This window comes from Watersipora subatra, chromosome 1 (assembly GCF_963576615.1).
Source record: "Watersipora subatra chromosome 1, tzWatSuba1.1, whole genome shotgun sequence".
NCBI lineage: Eukaryota > Metazoa > Bryozoa > Gymnolaemata > Cheilostomatida > Watersiporidae > Watersipora > Watersipora subatra.
The window spans coordinates 29,000,763-29,015,201 of NC_088708.1; the positions used below are offsets into that span (position 1 = coordinate 29,000,763).

General features: G+C 34.3%; 1 protein-coding gene across 1 annotated transcript; it reads right to left on the bottom strand.

Annotated features, from left to right (window-relative positions):
* Positions 1–234: 234 nt before the first annotated feature.
* Positions 235–14,321, bottom strand: LOC137407583 (palmitoyltransferase ZDHHC3-like). The gene is made up of 8 exons (XM_068094081.1): positions 14,178–14,321; positions 13,828–13,987; positions 10,313–10,428; positions 9,397–9,458; positions 6,748–6,838; positions 4,771–4,843; positions 2,843–2,945; positions 235–1,092 (listed from the first exon to the last, which is right to left on the bottom strand). Exons 1-8 carry the CDS (start codon positions 14,291–14,293, stop codon positions 1,013–1,015), a joined length of 801 nt encoding a protein of 266 aa, XP_067950182.1. The 5' UTR covers positions 14,294–14,321; the 3' UTR covers positions 235–1,012.
* Between the last annotated feature and the right edge of the window lie 118 nt (positions 14,322–14,439).

Here is a 14,439-nt window from a genome sequence, read left to right on the forward strand (position 1 = left end):
ATAACCACAAACTTGATGTTTTCTTTTTACCAATCCATGACTGTCTCGGATAATCATTTCAATTTGTGATGTTATCTCTAGCAGCTAGTTATATATCGCTCATTTCTCTCATCTGGAGGTATCCTTTTAAGAATTAAAAATACAGCCAGACAAGCGAAGGCTTTGCATCTTTGAAACTGGTAGTATTTGAAAGCAAAGCCGAGTACAAACCGTTCTTTAAACCATTTATATACATACATATATTCATGTTTGTATTTCACATAGGAAGAAATTGTTGGACACTTAGCTTGTCATCCACACCTTGACCACAATCAAATTATGCCACTTTTTTTAATTCTAAAAACAACAACATCATTTCATCACAATATATTGCAATTACTAATATTACACATTGAAAAGCCAAATACAAACATAGTTTATGTCTGTGGTAATCCAGCATATGATATGAAAAAAAATTTGTTGAATGAAGCTTAATGAGCAAGAATCTTGTCAGCAAACACATGATTTAAAACAAAGCAAATCTAACAATGTCGCAAGCATCGCACGCATACAAGAATGCATAATGATGTACGACGCAATTATGATCTGGAAGTGACAGATAAATATGCACTGATCGGCGCCTGCATGATTAAAGCTTGCTGTAAAAGATAAGAGCAATTCAAAACATGAAAGATACTAGACATGCTCAGACAACCAATTAAAATAAAGAACTATTTTAGCCATAAGACAAAAGAGTATAACAGAATAATAGGGCTAGACTATATCTTTGCCGATCTGGCTACATTATTATGAAAGGTTTGCATCACATTTAGTATAGTATAAGGTTAAATAATACAACAGTGTTTACACAAACGGATGAGATATGTTCTCCTCTGTCTATATAATAATCTCATTTCTTCTGCTTATAATAATAAGCTAACATTATGGCTCATGGGTATATATTCCTGATACAATTGTGGCGCCAAGGACAGTTCTGCGAATGACCCTTAGCGGCAGTGTATCAGGTTTTAGATCAACTTGTGAGGAGCCCTTGCCTTGCACCATTTCTTCTCTTGTTTATATTCAGAGGTATCAGCCATAGGAATGGGTGAACTGAAACATGCGTAGTTTAGGATAAAACTCGTTTAGATTTAAGTGTATTTACTTCAACTCAGGGCCGATTAAAATCAAATGGTTTAAATCATCCTAAAAAAATCATGTTTGATGATTTTTTTGATTTTTTCCATGTCTAAAAATGGAACTTATAGAGGGTCTACTGTGTATATGAACTGCACAACTTGATCAAAATTAAAGTAAAAACAACTTTTAATAAATCAAAGTGATGCAAAGTTGTGTTGTTATGTTGCTAATGTTTCCATGCTAACACTTCAACAAAATAAAATAATATTATCTTAACGGTTATGAAAAAAAGCTGGTAATTGGTTTAAAAAAAATTCGATTGAAATAAAAAAAACGATTTAAATCCGACTTTTTTAAAAATCCTGATTTTTCCAACCCTGCTTCAACTACAAGAATAAAAAAGATACAATAAAAAAAATAAGGAAAAAACTGACAAAAACTCTGGTAGACACATCAAAAGCCAGTGATACGGTATGAATTATAATGCAATCGCACGAACAAGTATTCAACTGTTGTCAAGCAGTCTCATCAACACTTCAGCTATTACTATTAGTTTATCAAACTTGAAGATTTGAAAAAACATCAGAATCCAGATCAATGCGTTCGTTTATATTTGTACATTCAATACATTCGTTTGTATTGAAAAACAATTCGCATGCATAGATGCTTCTGGAAACAAATACAATTTCAGAGTTGTCTGCTCTTGCAAAAAAATTTTTTAATAAAGACCATTGCGTAAACTCTTTGAACATCTATTATCTCGTCTCTAGTGTTTCAGCCTTTTGATAACCTTTCGATCTTCACACACAAGTCCTCAATTACAACAACACACACTCATCTAATTACATATATTATGATATACTGTCTTTTGTCACTTCAAAAACCCATTAGTATGAATAAAGTTGAAAAAATTATTTTAATACAGTCTGTGAAAGCTTAAATAAGTGGCTTTGTCTTTAAAATTTGATTGCATCAAGTCAACTGAAAACAGTTGCTGGATGCTTAAAAGCAGCATTATCTAGTGGTGATCGTAATTATGGAATCACTTGAAATAAACACATTTCTTGTTATAATTTATAGTTTGTTAAGTACTTATTAGTTAAATTATTGCAATATGCACACCGATGGAGAGCTAAAGATGAATATTACTATCAACTAACCAACTACATAAACTGATTAAATAAATATCAATATCAGCTGCCTTGTTATCATGGTTTTGGTGTAACATGCTGTATCTGTGCATTATGACAAAAACTTCAATAAAAACCAAGTTTATACTCGTCAAAAAAATTGGCCAAATTTAATATGTATTCTGAACATACACATAAATGTAGCTATATAAAATTAAATTAGTGTACTTGAACGTTTAGTTGGCCAGCCCTTATTATCAATCACAGGATAGGATAAAATGAGTGCCCAATAAATAGATTACAATCTTTTAGAATACTTTTGGTAGCAGACAGAGTGTCAACAAACTTGCTTTTGAAATATGTATAGTATGTATGGTCTGAGATAATAAAAAGAGTTTGTGTTATAAATGATAAAGATTACCAAAAAAATTACCCATAACTAACATCACCACCGTAGCCGCTGTACTGAAATTGAAACCTTGCAATAGTGGAAACATAAATGACTACACCCCTGTCTGTTGCTAAAAAACGTCTAACAATCATTGAGGACTAATAATAAACCTGAATTTGGAGCCAGAAATGTTAAAACTTACCATCACCAAACACCTCATAGCAAATTTCTTTAGTGGACATCTGACTGTTTGTCTCTCCTGTCGCCGTTCCAGACAGCTCCTTACGGATCCGAACAGCAGCCAGCTGAAAAATAATAGTAATTATGTTTCGTGGCTTCATGAAAAAGGTTGAAGTCGGGTTGCTGATTAAATAGCTTTGAAATGCATTCAAAACAGCCATTCTCACTGCAAATTTTTTTGACAATTGCCTCATGATAGCAAAATTCTTGACACAAACTAGCCCGCTTTCCATACATCTCCTACTAAAGATTCCCAAAGAGCACATGACATCCCACGAGCAACAGAGGATTTATAAAAATATCCAGTCTGCATCGAGTTAACTCTTTCAGCTACAAAATCTAATTACAATACCTTATATAATCAAACCTCGACATAGCGTGTTGACCTGTTCCAATATTTACTTTGAATCTCACAACTGTCGTATGTGAGAGCACATGTTCTTGTCGTATTTTGTATAATCTTTTCTGGAGACCACAAAACAAAAAATACTTCCATCTTCTAGTAAAAGCCATGTCCCTCTGTCCGAAGCCACGATTAGAATTGAACAAAAATTGCAGCCCGTGTAATTTGAACCAGTGACTTTCAGCTTGGTAGCCAAACTTGCTGACACCTAACCACACACATAATTATTCGGCGTACTATATTGTGACACCTGATGACCTCTTACAGCGCACTGGGCTGCCGGGGTATTAGCTATAAGTAACATTAAAAGACAGATGATAAATAATATAACTAAGTAAAATAATTGTAAAAACCTAAACTATACATGAAAGCTACTGCAGTGGTTATTACAAAGTTATAGCAGGCTTTGAGCTGTACAACTATGAACGAACTACAAAGCATGTTTATAAAAATATTCATTGCAGCGTACCACAGCGCTAACACAGAATGCAGATCTTGAAATAAATTAAATTCATATGTAAAGGTTTGACCGTACAACCAGTGTGATGCTTAAAGATGCTGTGTGTAGGAGTAACTTTCATATATCTCTACCCGAATGAGGTAATAGACAGGCTTAGCCGGTACAACAGTCACCTTTGTAACAAGAGATTAAGGTTTACTGGCGGTTAGGAGAGAACATACAGTGGAACCTCTACTTATAAAAAAGTCTAGATATGCAATTTTCAAGACGCAAAATGTTTTTGGTAGAAACTTTGCTTCAACTTACAAAAGATATTTTAGATATAAAGGGCCGTAAAACGCGCCTCATTTAGTTTCATTTGCTAGCCCAAAAACAATATACGACAAATGTTTGTCTTCGCACATCGCGTAATTTGGAGTAATCATCTATCACAATACAGAGTAGGACAACTTTCACTGCTAGCAATTCAAGTTCTGTGTTCCTTTATGATGAAATAGTTGTTCAGTTCGTGCTGACATAAACTGAGGTTTCTACTTATGTTCGTAAAGACAATTATTATGAGCAAAAGAAAACCAAAACAACAATGCAATACCCCCATTCTATGGCCTTCCCACTCCCTGTCTTCTCCACTTATCTTCCTCTACACGGTCAACACCAAACAAACACACCATTCAGAGTTTTTATTCATTATTTTACTGTTCTTTCTTCTTTCCGTGTGTCTTTTTTCTATTTATTATGAAATAATATAATTTTAACATGTATTTGTTACAGGTTTTAGCCTTTACATGTATTTATAATTTATACCAATCTAATGTCCGAGTTTTGTGGGGCTTGGAACAGATTAGGACATTTATGTGGTAAAATGGGCTACTACTTACAAAGTAGCTTCCAGAACAAAGAAAATTTCGTTTGTAAAGGTTTCACTGTATTAACAGTACCATGAAATCATCGTAATGTACCAGGAATGTATAGGATACGGGCTATGCGACGTAGCTAGAGCTGTACCACTACACAAAGTAAAACCTACCTTGTCGTAGCCGACAACGAATGAGAATATACTAAAAAGTCCGGCGATAGAACAGAGGCCCGCTGTGTGCATCCTGGATGAAATAAGAAATGACAGCAATCATAATATTTTGCTACTAGCTGATGATTACAGAGCAGGTGGCCCAATCACATGAACCAATAAGCGTATAGCCAATCAGAAGATAGCGCCACACCCCAACATAGGAACATGGAATAGTGAACCAGCCACCACGAATGGCTTCTATATTCCATAGTTAGATACAGAAGCTCAAGAGAAGATTTGGTTGATAGTAGAATAAGCTAAATGTAAACAAAAATCAAAGATTTGGACCAGCAAATTTTATGCAGTTGTCATGACAACAATACCTTATGTAATAGCTCGACTACAAACGAGAGACCAGCCAATTGAAACACTGAGGTCATCATTACTTAAAATTTCAAGGCAAAATTTAACGAGCAAGATAAATACAGTAGGCGCTCCTATGACATAAATAATTCATTCCGGGAACGTTCATATTATAGGAAATTTATGCTATACGAACAGTAACATACATGTAAATTGCCTTATCTGTTCTAAAATCTTCCCAAACCCATTCCTTTAGTCCTTCAAATGGAAAAAAAAATTAGTTTTTCAAGAAAAAGAAAACTTTTTAATTTAATGACTACCGTAACTGTAGTATTATGGGTTTGCATCGACAATCTTTCACATTTTCCTTATCACTTTCCCTCGGTTCATGGTCCATGATTAAGGTAATTTTAAAATGAGATAAGGAAAACGCATACATATACTGTAAACAGTTTTTTTTATTCTAGACAGCGGGGCCTAATTTGCAAAAGGAAACCAATAAAAATGTTTTATGTCTCTAAAAGACCATAAAAAATATAACTTTACTATAATAATAGGCATGTCTATCCGTCAGTATGTCTATCCGTCAGTATGTCTATCCGTCAGTATGTCTATCCGTCAGTATGTCTATCCGTCAGTATGTCTATCCGTCAGTATGTCTATTCATCAGCATGTCTATCCGTCAGCATGTCTATCCATCAGCATGTCTATCCGTCAGCATGTCTATCCGTCAGCATGTCTATCCGTCAGTATGTCTATCCGTCAGTATGTCTATCCGTCCGTATGTTTATCCATTAGTATGTCTATCAGTCAGTATGTCTATCCGTCAGTATGTCTGTCCGTCAGCATGTCTATCCGTCAGTATGTCTATCCGTCAGTATGTTTATCCGTCAGCATGTCTATCCGTCAGCATGTCTATCCGTCAGCATGTCTATCCGTCAGCATGTCTATCCATCAGCATGTCTATCCGTCAGCATGTCTATCCGTCAGTATGTCTATCCGTCAGTATGTCTATCCGTCAGTATGTCTGTCCGTCAGTATGTCTGTCCGTCAGTATGGCTATCCATCAAAAAGGTTCAAGACTACGATTAAAGATCAGCTTTCAATGATACTCCACCTCGTGGCATTCAGATCGGTAGAAACATCTACACTGATCATCTACACCGACATGTACACCACATCTAACACGTCAAATCTAACATCTACATCGAGGAATTGCGCAGGTACTTATTATCTGTGCTTTATCGACACATCCGATGAATTCTCACGGTGAACTAGACTGCCAAGGCACTAGTAAAGCATATATAATAGAGATAACCCTATGCGTCATTTTCTCTCTCAAGTGCGACAAGAGGGAAAGCGATACTTTCAAGGCTACCCAATAGATGCGTGTTATTGAAATCAATTTTGAGAGCTTGCCCCGATTTCACTCTTTACGTTATATGTTTTTTTACATAGTATGAAGCAAAAACTTCACATAAATCCTCTATGGAATGTAAAATTTACGTTAAGGCAGGTATAAGTTATAGGAGCATCTATGCTAGTAACCGAATTCAAGATACACAAGTAAAATAGCTCTCGTGAACAGTGGCACGACCACAAGAGATACCTAAAGGAGGCATACATACTCACGTCTTATTATGCATTACTAATGGACTGAGGTGTGGAGGATGAAGCAGCCAGTAGGTGGCTACCATAGAGGCTGCGTATACCGAAGCCACCACTGAAATACAAACTAGTCAATCAAAACATGATAATTTGTTACCACTGAATTATCATTATAACAATCAAATTACAGATCAGAGAAAGAAAACAATTTAAAGACAATGAAGACTGCAATTAATGATACAACAGCTAATGCTATCTGTACCAGCTAATGCTATCTGTACCAGCTAATGCTATCTGTACCAGCTAATGCTATCTGTACCAGCTAATGCTATCTGTACCAGCTAATGCTATCTGTACCAGCTAATGCTATCTGTACCAGCTAATTCTATCTGTACCAGCTAATGCTATCTGTACCAGCTAATGCTATCTGTACCAGCTAATGCTATCTGTACCAGCTAATACTATCTGTACCAGCTAATGCTATCTGTACCAGCTAATTCTATCTGTACCAGCTAATGCTATCTGTACCAGCTAATGCTATCTGTACCAGCTAATGCTATCTGTACCAGCTAATGCTATCTGTACCAGCTAATGCTATCTGTACCAGCTAATGCTATCTGTACCAGCTAATGCTATCTGTACCAGCTAATGCTATCTGTACCAGCTAATGCTATCTGTACCAGCTAATGCTATCTGTACCAGCTAATGCTATCTGTACCAGCTAATGCTATCTGTACCAGCTAATGCTATCTGTACCAGCTAATGCTATCTGTACCAGCTAATGCTATCTGTACCAGCTAATGCTATCTGTACCAGCTAATGCTATCTGTACCAGCTAATGCTATCTGTACCAGCTAATACTATCTGTACCAGCTAATGCTATCTGTACCAGCTAATGCTATCTGTACCAGCTAATGCTATCTGTACCAGCTAATGCTATCTGTACCAGCTAATGCTATCTGTACCAGCTAATGCTATCTGTACCAGCTAATGCTATCTGTACCAGCTAATGCTATCTGTACCAGCTAATTCTATCTGTACCAGCTAATACTATCTGTACCAGCTAATTCTATCTGTACCAGCTAATGCTATCTGTACCAGCTAATGCTATCTGTACCAGCTAATTCTATCTGTACCAGCTAATACTATACAAACTGGTGATATAACAGCTAATGCTATACAAACTGATGATATAACAGCTAATACTATACAAACTGATGATATAACAGCTAATGCTATACAAACTGATGATATAACAGCTAATGCTATACAAACTGATGATATAACAGCTAATGCTATACAAACTGATGATATAACAGCTAATGCTATACAAACTGATGATATAACAGCTAATACTATACAAACTGATGATATAACAGCTAATGCTATACAAACTGGTGATATAACAGCTAATGCTATACAAACTGATGATATAACAGCTAATACTATACAAACTGATGATATAACAGCTAATACTATACAAACTGATGATATAACAGCTAATGCTATACAAACTGATGATATAACAGCTAATGCTATACAAACTGATGATATAACAGCTAATACTATACAAACTGATGATATAACAGCTAATGCTATACAAACTGATGATATAACAGCTAATACTATACAAACTGATGATATAACAGCTAATGCTATACAAACTTATGATATAACAGCTAATACTATACCAACTGATGATATAACAGCTAATGCTATACAAACTGATGATATAACAGCTAATGCTATACAAACTGATGATATAACAGCTAATGCTATACAAACTGATGATATAACAGCTAATGCTATACAAACTGATGATATAACAGCTAATGCTATACAAACTGATGATATAACAGCTAATGCTATACAAACTGATGATATAACAGCTAATGCTATACAAACTGATGATATAACAGCTAATGCTATACAAACTGGTGATATAACAGCTAATGCTATACAAACTGATGATATAACAGCTAATACTATACAAACTGATGATATAACAGCTAATGCTATACAAACTGGTGATATAACAGCTAATGCTATACCAGTTGATGCTAATTTTATTTTTTGTTTTGGAAGATGAGCTGGAAAACTTTATGTATTAATCCAGACCAATGGACTGATGTATTCTCTGAAATGAAATTAAAAGTTGTTTTTAAAGTTACACATTTAAATGCTTTTGCTAGCAAAACAGTTTCACGGTAGAAATACTTAGCTACAAGTTGAAACAGCGTGCTAATATTCAAGTAAGATGGCTGAAGGTATATGAATGGCTGTTAAGATTATCGAGCTTATGAAAATGAAGATATAAAAGCTGAAGATACATTTTTAATTGCCGCCTTGTTTATAGACAATACCTTGTGAGCTGCAACACTTGTAGCAGTGACTCAAACAAGATTTTATAACCCAATGATTCGCTTTTTGGGTCTAAGAAGCTAAATCTGTTAGAAAACTTTTATGTGTAAACACAATTTTTTATGGACATCTCCAGTGTCATCCATACAAAATTACGATTTGCAATAGTGTCCACAGGGTTTTGATTGGAACTCATTGTCCCTACTTATTCATCAAAAATTAGGTATTGCGCGTGCGAGCTGCCTTACAGCGTTTCATATAGACTAAACAGATGTTAGCAAGCCATCTACAGTGAGAATTTAAACCACTTACCAACGTAGAAGAGAAACATAAGCAAGTATTTCTGATTCAGCTCTCCTATACAGTTATTTATCCTACAAATTAAATGCATGCCTCCTTATTTTAAATTCATAGAAAGTATCTTTTAACATTCACTTGTAACCAAAAGATAAATCCACCGCTTGAGGGGCTATGAAGTTTATTTTTGAATGCTTATATTTATTTTTGTGAAAAACTTCTCACCATACATGCCATCACAATCTAGGTTAATATAACTATTGTTATGTACTGTATATATGTATATATATATATATATAAATATATATATATATATATACAGCTAATGCTATACAAACTATCTGTTTGTATCAACTATAACTATATCAGACTATATAAAACAGACTATAACTTTAGATAAAACACTGTGTTTTATCTAAAGTTAGAGTCTGTTTTATTGATTTTAACTTGCTCTGATTTTATCATTGAGCACTCTGCTCGGATCTTAAGCTTTTACTCATGTATATACTGTACTGTATATATATATATATATATATATATATATATATATATATACAGTACAGTATATACGTGAGTAAAAGCTTAAGATCCGAGCAGAGTGCTCAATGATAAAATCAGAGCAAGTTAAAATCAATAAAACAGACTCTAACTTTAGATAAAACACAGTGTTTTATCTAAAGTTATAGTCTGTTTTATATAGTCTGATATAGTTATAGTCATATATATATATATATATATATATATATATATATATATATCAATGTATGTAGAACATATAGCAACAAATTGATGTCATCTGGCTTTTTGGTGACTACCACAGTCTTTACAAGCCTGGCTTGTTTGCAGGAGCAGTAATAACCATAAAGAAAGATATTGGGTGAGAGATCATGAACAAAGGTGTAGTGGAAGTACATAGTGCGCAGATACAAACCAAGGACAATGATGGTCCATTTTCTTGATACACTTTCCACATATCCTACAGTGATGAGCTTGAGGCGGTCTTACGGCATCACATTTGGAGCAGATTGTCCATCCGTTGACACCCTCCTAACAAAAGATTTACGAACAAATTTTTTTTATTACTACATGAATTCTGGCCAAAATTACATCTCACTTCAGAAACTACTGTAGCAGTTTTTGAAGGCCTGCTCTTAATGCAAGCAATTTGTAAACTTTTAACACCTTTAAAAGCTAACAATCTTGAAACCTAGTATTGCAACCTAGTATGATAGAAACTCATTCTGATCATTAAACTGTTAACTCTAACCAAGTGGTGAAGTAAATTTTATGTTTGTTTGATTACAATTTCTGCCACAAATCTTTACTATAATAAGAGCCGTGTCCATCCAAAGCCACGCTAACAGCATTAGGAAAAAAGATTGCCTAGCATGGGAATTAAAATCTGGGCTTCAAATCAGCAATACTTCAAAGGAGCAATACTACTGCACAACTCCGTCACCTCGCTGTGAAATCATTATAAATAGAATGAAATCATTATGAATAAAGTGATCTCTACAGCCCACGGGACCGCCAAGCAGACTAGTTATTATAACTTTGTGTTAAATGTGAGTGACGCAAGTATGTTATAGTTTAATTAACAGTTGGTTAAATGTTCCGTTATGGCATTTTGTGTTTTTCTCAAAATTGTTTTCGATCATGGTCACCATTGGTCTTTTCTTACAGACTTTAATGTGTTGATTATGATACAAAACCATTGGTCTTTTCTTACAGACTCTAATGTGTTGATTATGATATAAAACCAATTACATGTATCTAAAAATAAGCTGCGTAAGTTGAGTTCTCGCGCTCACCACAATTTGTTTATATGAATTCCTAGCAGTTATAATTATACGGTTGTCGTTACTTTCATAACATTAAAGCAAAAATAGCTTTGATATTACATTGTACTCTTTTACTACTTTTTACAATTTTTAGTCAGCATACGTTTATTTAATTCACCTATATTTAATTCGTTAGCTATGGAATCTGAGACTAATACAAATGTTACAAAAAGAAGGAAAAGTGATTTCCGTGTCAACAACGTTGGAGGTCATAAAAAATAAGAAGGCGATGTATTGTTAATATTGCCAAGAAATATGGTCGCAACCACTCAACATTTGCAATTATTGTTAAAACAAAAACTCCATTAAGCAAGCACAAGGAGGAGCTTTTGACTGACGATTTGAAGGAAATGGAAGGCCATGCACGCGATCAGCATTCAAGAGGAGCAACCATTTAGTGGGACGAGGAAGTAGAAGATACAGAAAAACCTACATCGGCGCAGAAATATTTCAAGTGTTTAATTCACTGATGTGGACTGGTACATACGAACAATGCATGTATAATGTATATCATTATTTATCTTCTTTGTGTGGCATGTTTTTTATCTTTTATTCATTTCATTTTATGTTTTATTTATTTCATTTTGATTTTATGGTTTATTTTCTTGTTTAACCATGTCTTTGCAAGCGGGCTTGTTCTCTACTACGTAAATACAATTTATTGTATGTATGTAACTCATATATAACTAGCTACTCATGATAGTTGATCCATCTACATAACTTTCTAGAACTTGCTAAAGCCCTGTCCTCTAGGTTATAAATACGGACAAACTTTGTATGTATGGTTACATTGATTCTTGTGCACATTTCATACAAGACAAACTACTGTACCATCTTTTCTGGACTATTTTACAAGCGTTAGCTAGCAAGCAATTTTCTGCATTGCAACAGCATTTTTTTCTTTTAAATCAGTAGAAAAATTGGACAGGAGTAGACAACTTCTTTTAGCCTGCTAAAAATTCCATTTCATTACGTATTAAATTTATTTTCAAGTATACAGCAACATAATTAGCATTGATACGTATTTGGCCTCCTCTCTGCTTTACTCGCTACATGTACCAGCTAAAGTCACGTTAATCCAAAGGTATGTGCGTCCTGAATAGTAAATAAAATTTCGTTTTTCTTTTCGGTAGCCATTAAATGGTCAAGTGTGCGAGAGGCCGCTTTCGATAACTGCATCGCTTGGCCTTTTTATTGAATTACGTTGAAAAAGGTTTCATACAGACACGCTAAATTTTACAGTGAAAGTGAAAACAGAAACTGATGGGCGATAAAATTTCATGATAAAAAGTTGAAATTCAGTAAAATAGTTCAAAACACATATTAAAACTTAGTTTTAAGTGTGAGTTTAGCTAAACTCACACTTAAAACTGTTTGGCAAGCTAAACTTATTTGAAGTGAATTCAAAGTTTATGTTATGCGTACCTTTCGAAGGTAAGAACTCCTCACCGTACGTACTGCATTTGGTACACACATTATAATTTTGCATTTTATTGCAGAGCATAACCATTAAAATCCACTAAATACAATACAGTTACTGTGATAACTATAATTGCTAAAGTTAACAAACTATTTTGTTGCTAATTTTCAATATATACACATTTTTATAAAATTTTGACGATTTTTACCAAGGGATGTTTGCATTGTATAATTCCAATGGTCTCTATACCCCTACATACGATTTTTTCATCATACGATGCCAACCCTGGAACGGATCAACATCGTATCTCGAGGGTGCACTGTTTAACGCTAAAAATGAATATTTGCTCTCGCTTGCGTATTTTACATGAAATTTCCCACGCGGAATGCTGACCTGAGAGAAGTCGATCATCATGTCTATTATAATCGTTCCGAAAATGTTTTCGGCGAACTGTATTTCGGCGTCTTTGTTATTTCAACGTGCGTTACGAGCACACCGATCGCCAAATTTTAACTCCGATGAAACTTTTCCCAAATTTGTATGGTGAAATAAAATTAGTATGGTGAGGTAAAAATCTCACAATGTTTAACATCGTAAAGTGAAAAAAATTGAATATCAGAGTAATCGTATCTCGAGGGTGCGCTGTAATACGATAGAACAGTAATAAAATCATTACTGTAAAGAATAATCAAATCCTGATTAGTTTGTTATTTTTTGCAATTTTTTCCAATGTATTATAACAATATTCTAATTTCAACTTTCATAGTGCAGCAGTTATTAGTGCAGAAATTTTATGGTAAAGTTTGCCATAAAACTTCTTCTCCAAGTAAAATCAGGAACAAGTAATTTCAAAAAAATATTATGCATCAAGACATATCTATAGATATTTTAAATACTAACCAGATTATAGGAGATATTACAATCATATTATGACAAAAAATAGTAATTTTCATCATACATGGCTAACAAACAGTTCTGCCAATCTGGTAAACAATGCATTTTTAAGTGATCTAAACAGATTATAGTCCGAACCTCGACGGATTTGAAGCTCGACGAGTTTATATATCGACAACTGTTGGTCCAATCTCGACAGCGGTTGTTCGACTTTTCTCAATCTAAACATGTTATAACTTGTGATCGATTAAGAGAATAGTGAACAATGAATAATAATTATTGTGAACTTACCGACTGTTTGTATTTATCTGATTGAACCAAGTTTAAATCAGCTTGATTGTTTGGCAGCGTAGAAACAATTCCAGGATCACATGTCATCGCACGAATGTGCGAGAGAACCATCAGGCCAAGAATTGCATTGAATGCGATTATGTTCATCATTCCAAACACGCTAAAACGAAACATTGTAAAGATCGTACATTATTAACATACATATTACTACATATTAAAATAAAAAACCAAACTATCTGTTCTAAATGGCTACGTACACCGATATATACTTAGTTCATCGACCAAATAAAGCTCAACAGGTAAAAAGCAAAAGCAAACTCGATTTTTGGTTGATAAATTAAGTATTGTACCTGTAAGACAAAGAGCCACCAATCATATGTACAGTGACCACATAATCAGCATAACCAATGCATAAATAAGTTATGATTACGCAAGCTAGTCCAAACGTATGGGTTCTAAAAACCATCTTGATCAAACAGCTCCCTGTCGCCCGGTTGCTCTAAATATTTGTTAAGAAAAATATCTACTTGATCGGCTTGCTAGACCAACACGTGACGTTGTAGGTATTACTCTGATCACTGGGCTATATTTTATCCATTGAATCTTAGGCAA

Bases quoted from the DNA above. Each gene is read 5' to 3' on its own strand.
- LOC137407583 (XM_068094081.1), bottom strand. From the start codon at position 14,293: ATGGTTTTTAGAACCCATACGTTTGGACTAGCTTGCGTAATCATAACT. The intron at 4,844-6,747 runs GTGAGTATGTAT...TATTTCATCCAG, and splicing joins TTAGTAATGCATAATAAGAC to GATGCACACAGCGGGCCTCT. The intron at 1,093-2,842 runs GTAAGTTTTAAC...CGCATGTTTCAG, and splicing joins CTATGAGGTGTTTGGTGATG to TTCACCCATTCCTATGGCTG.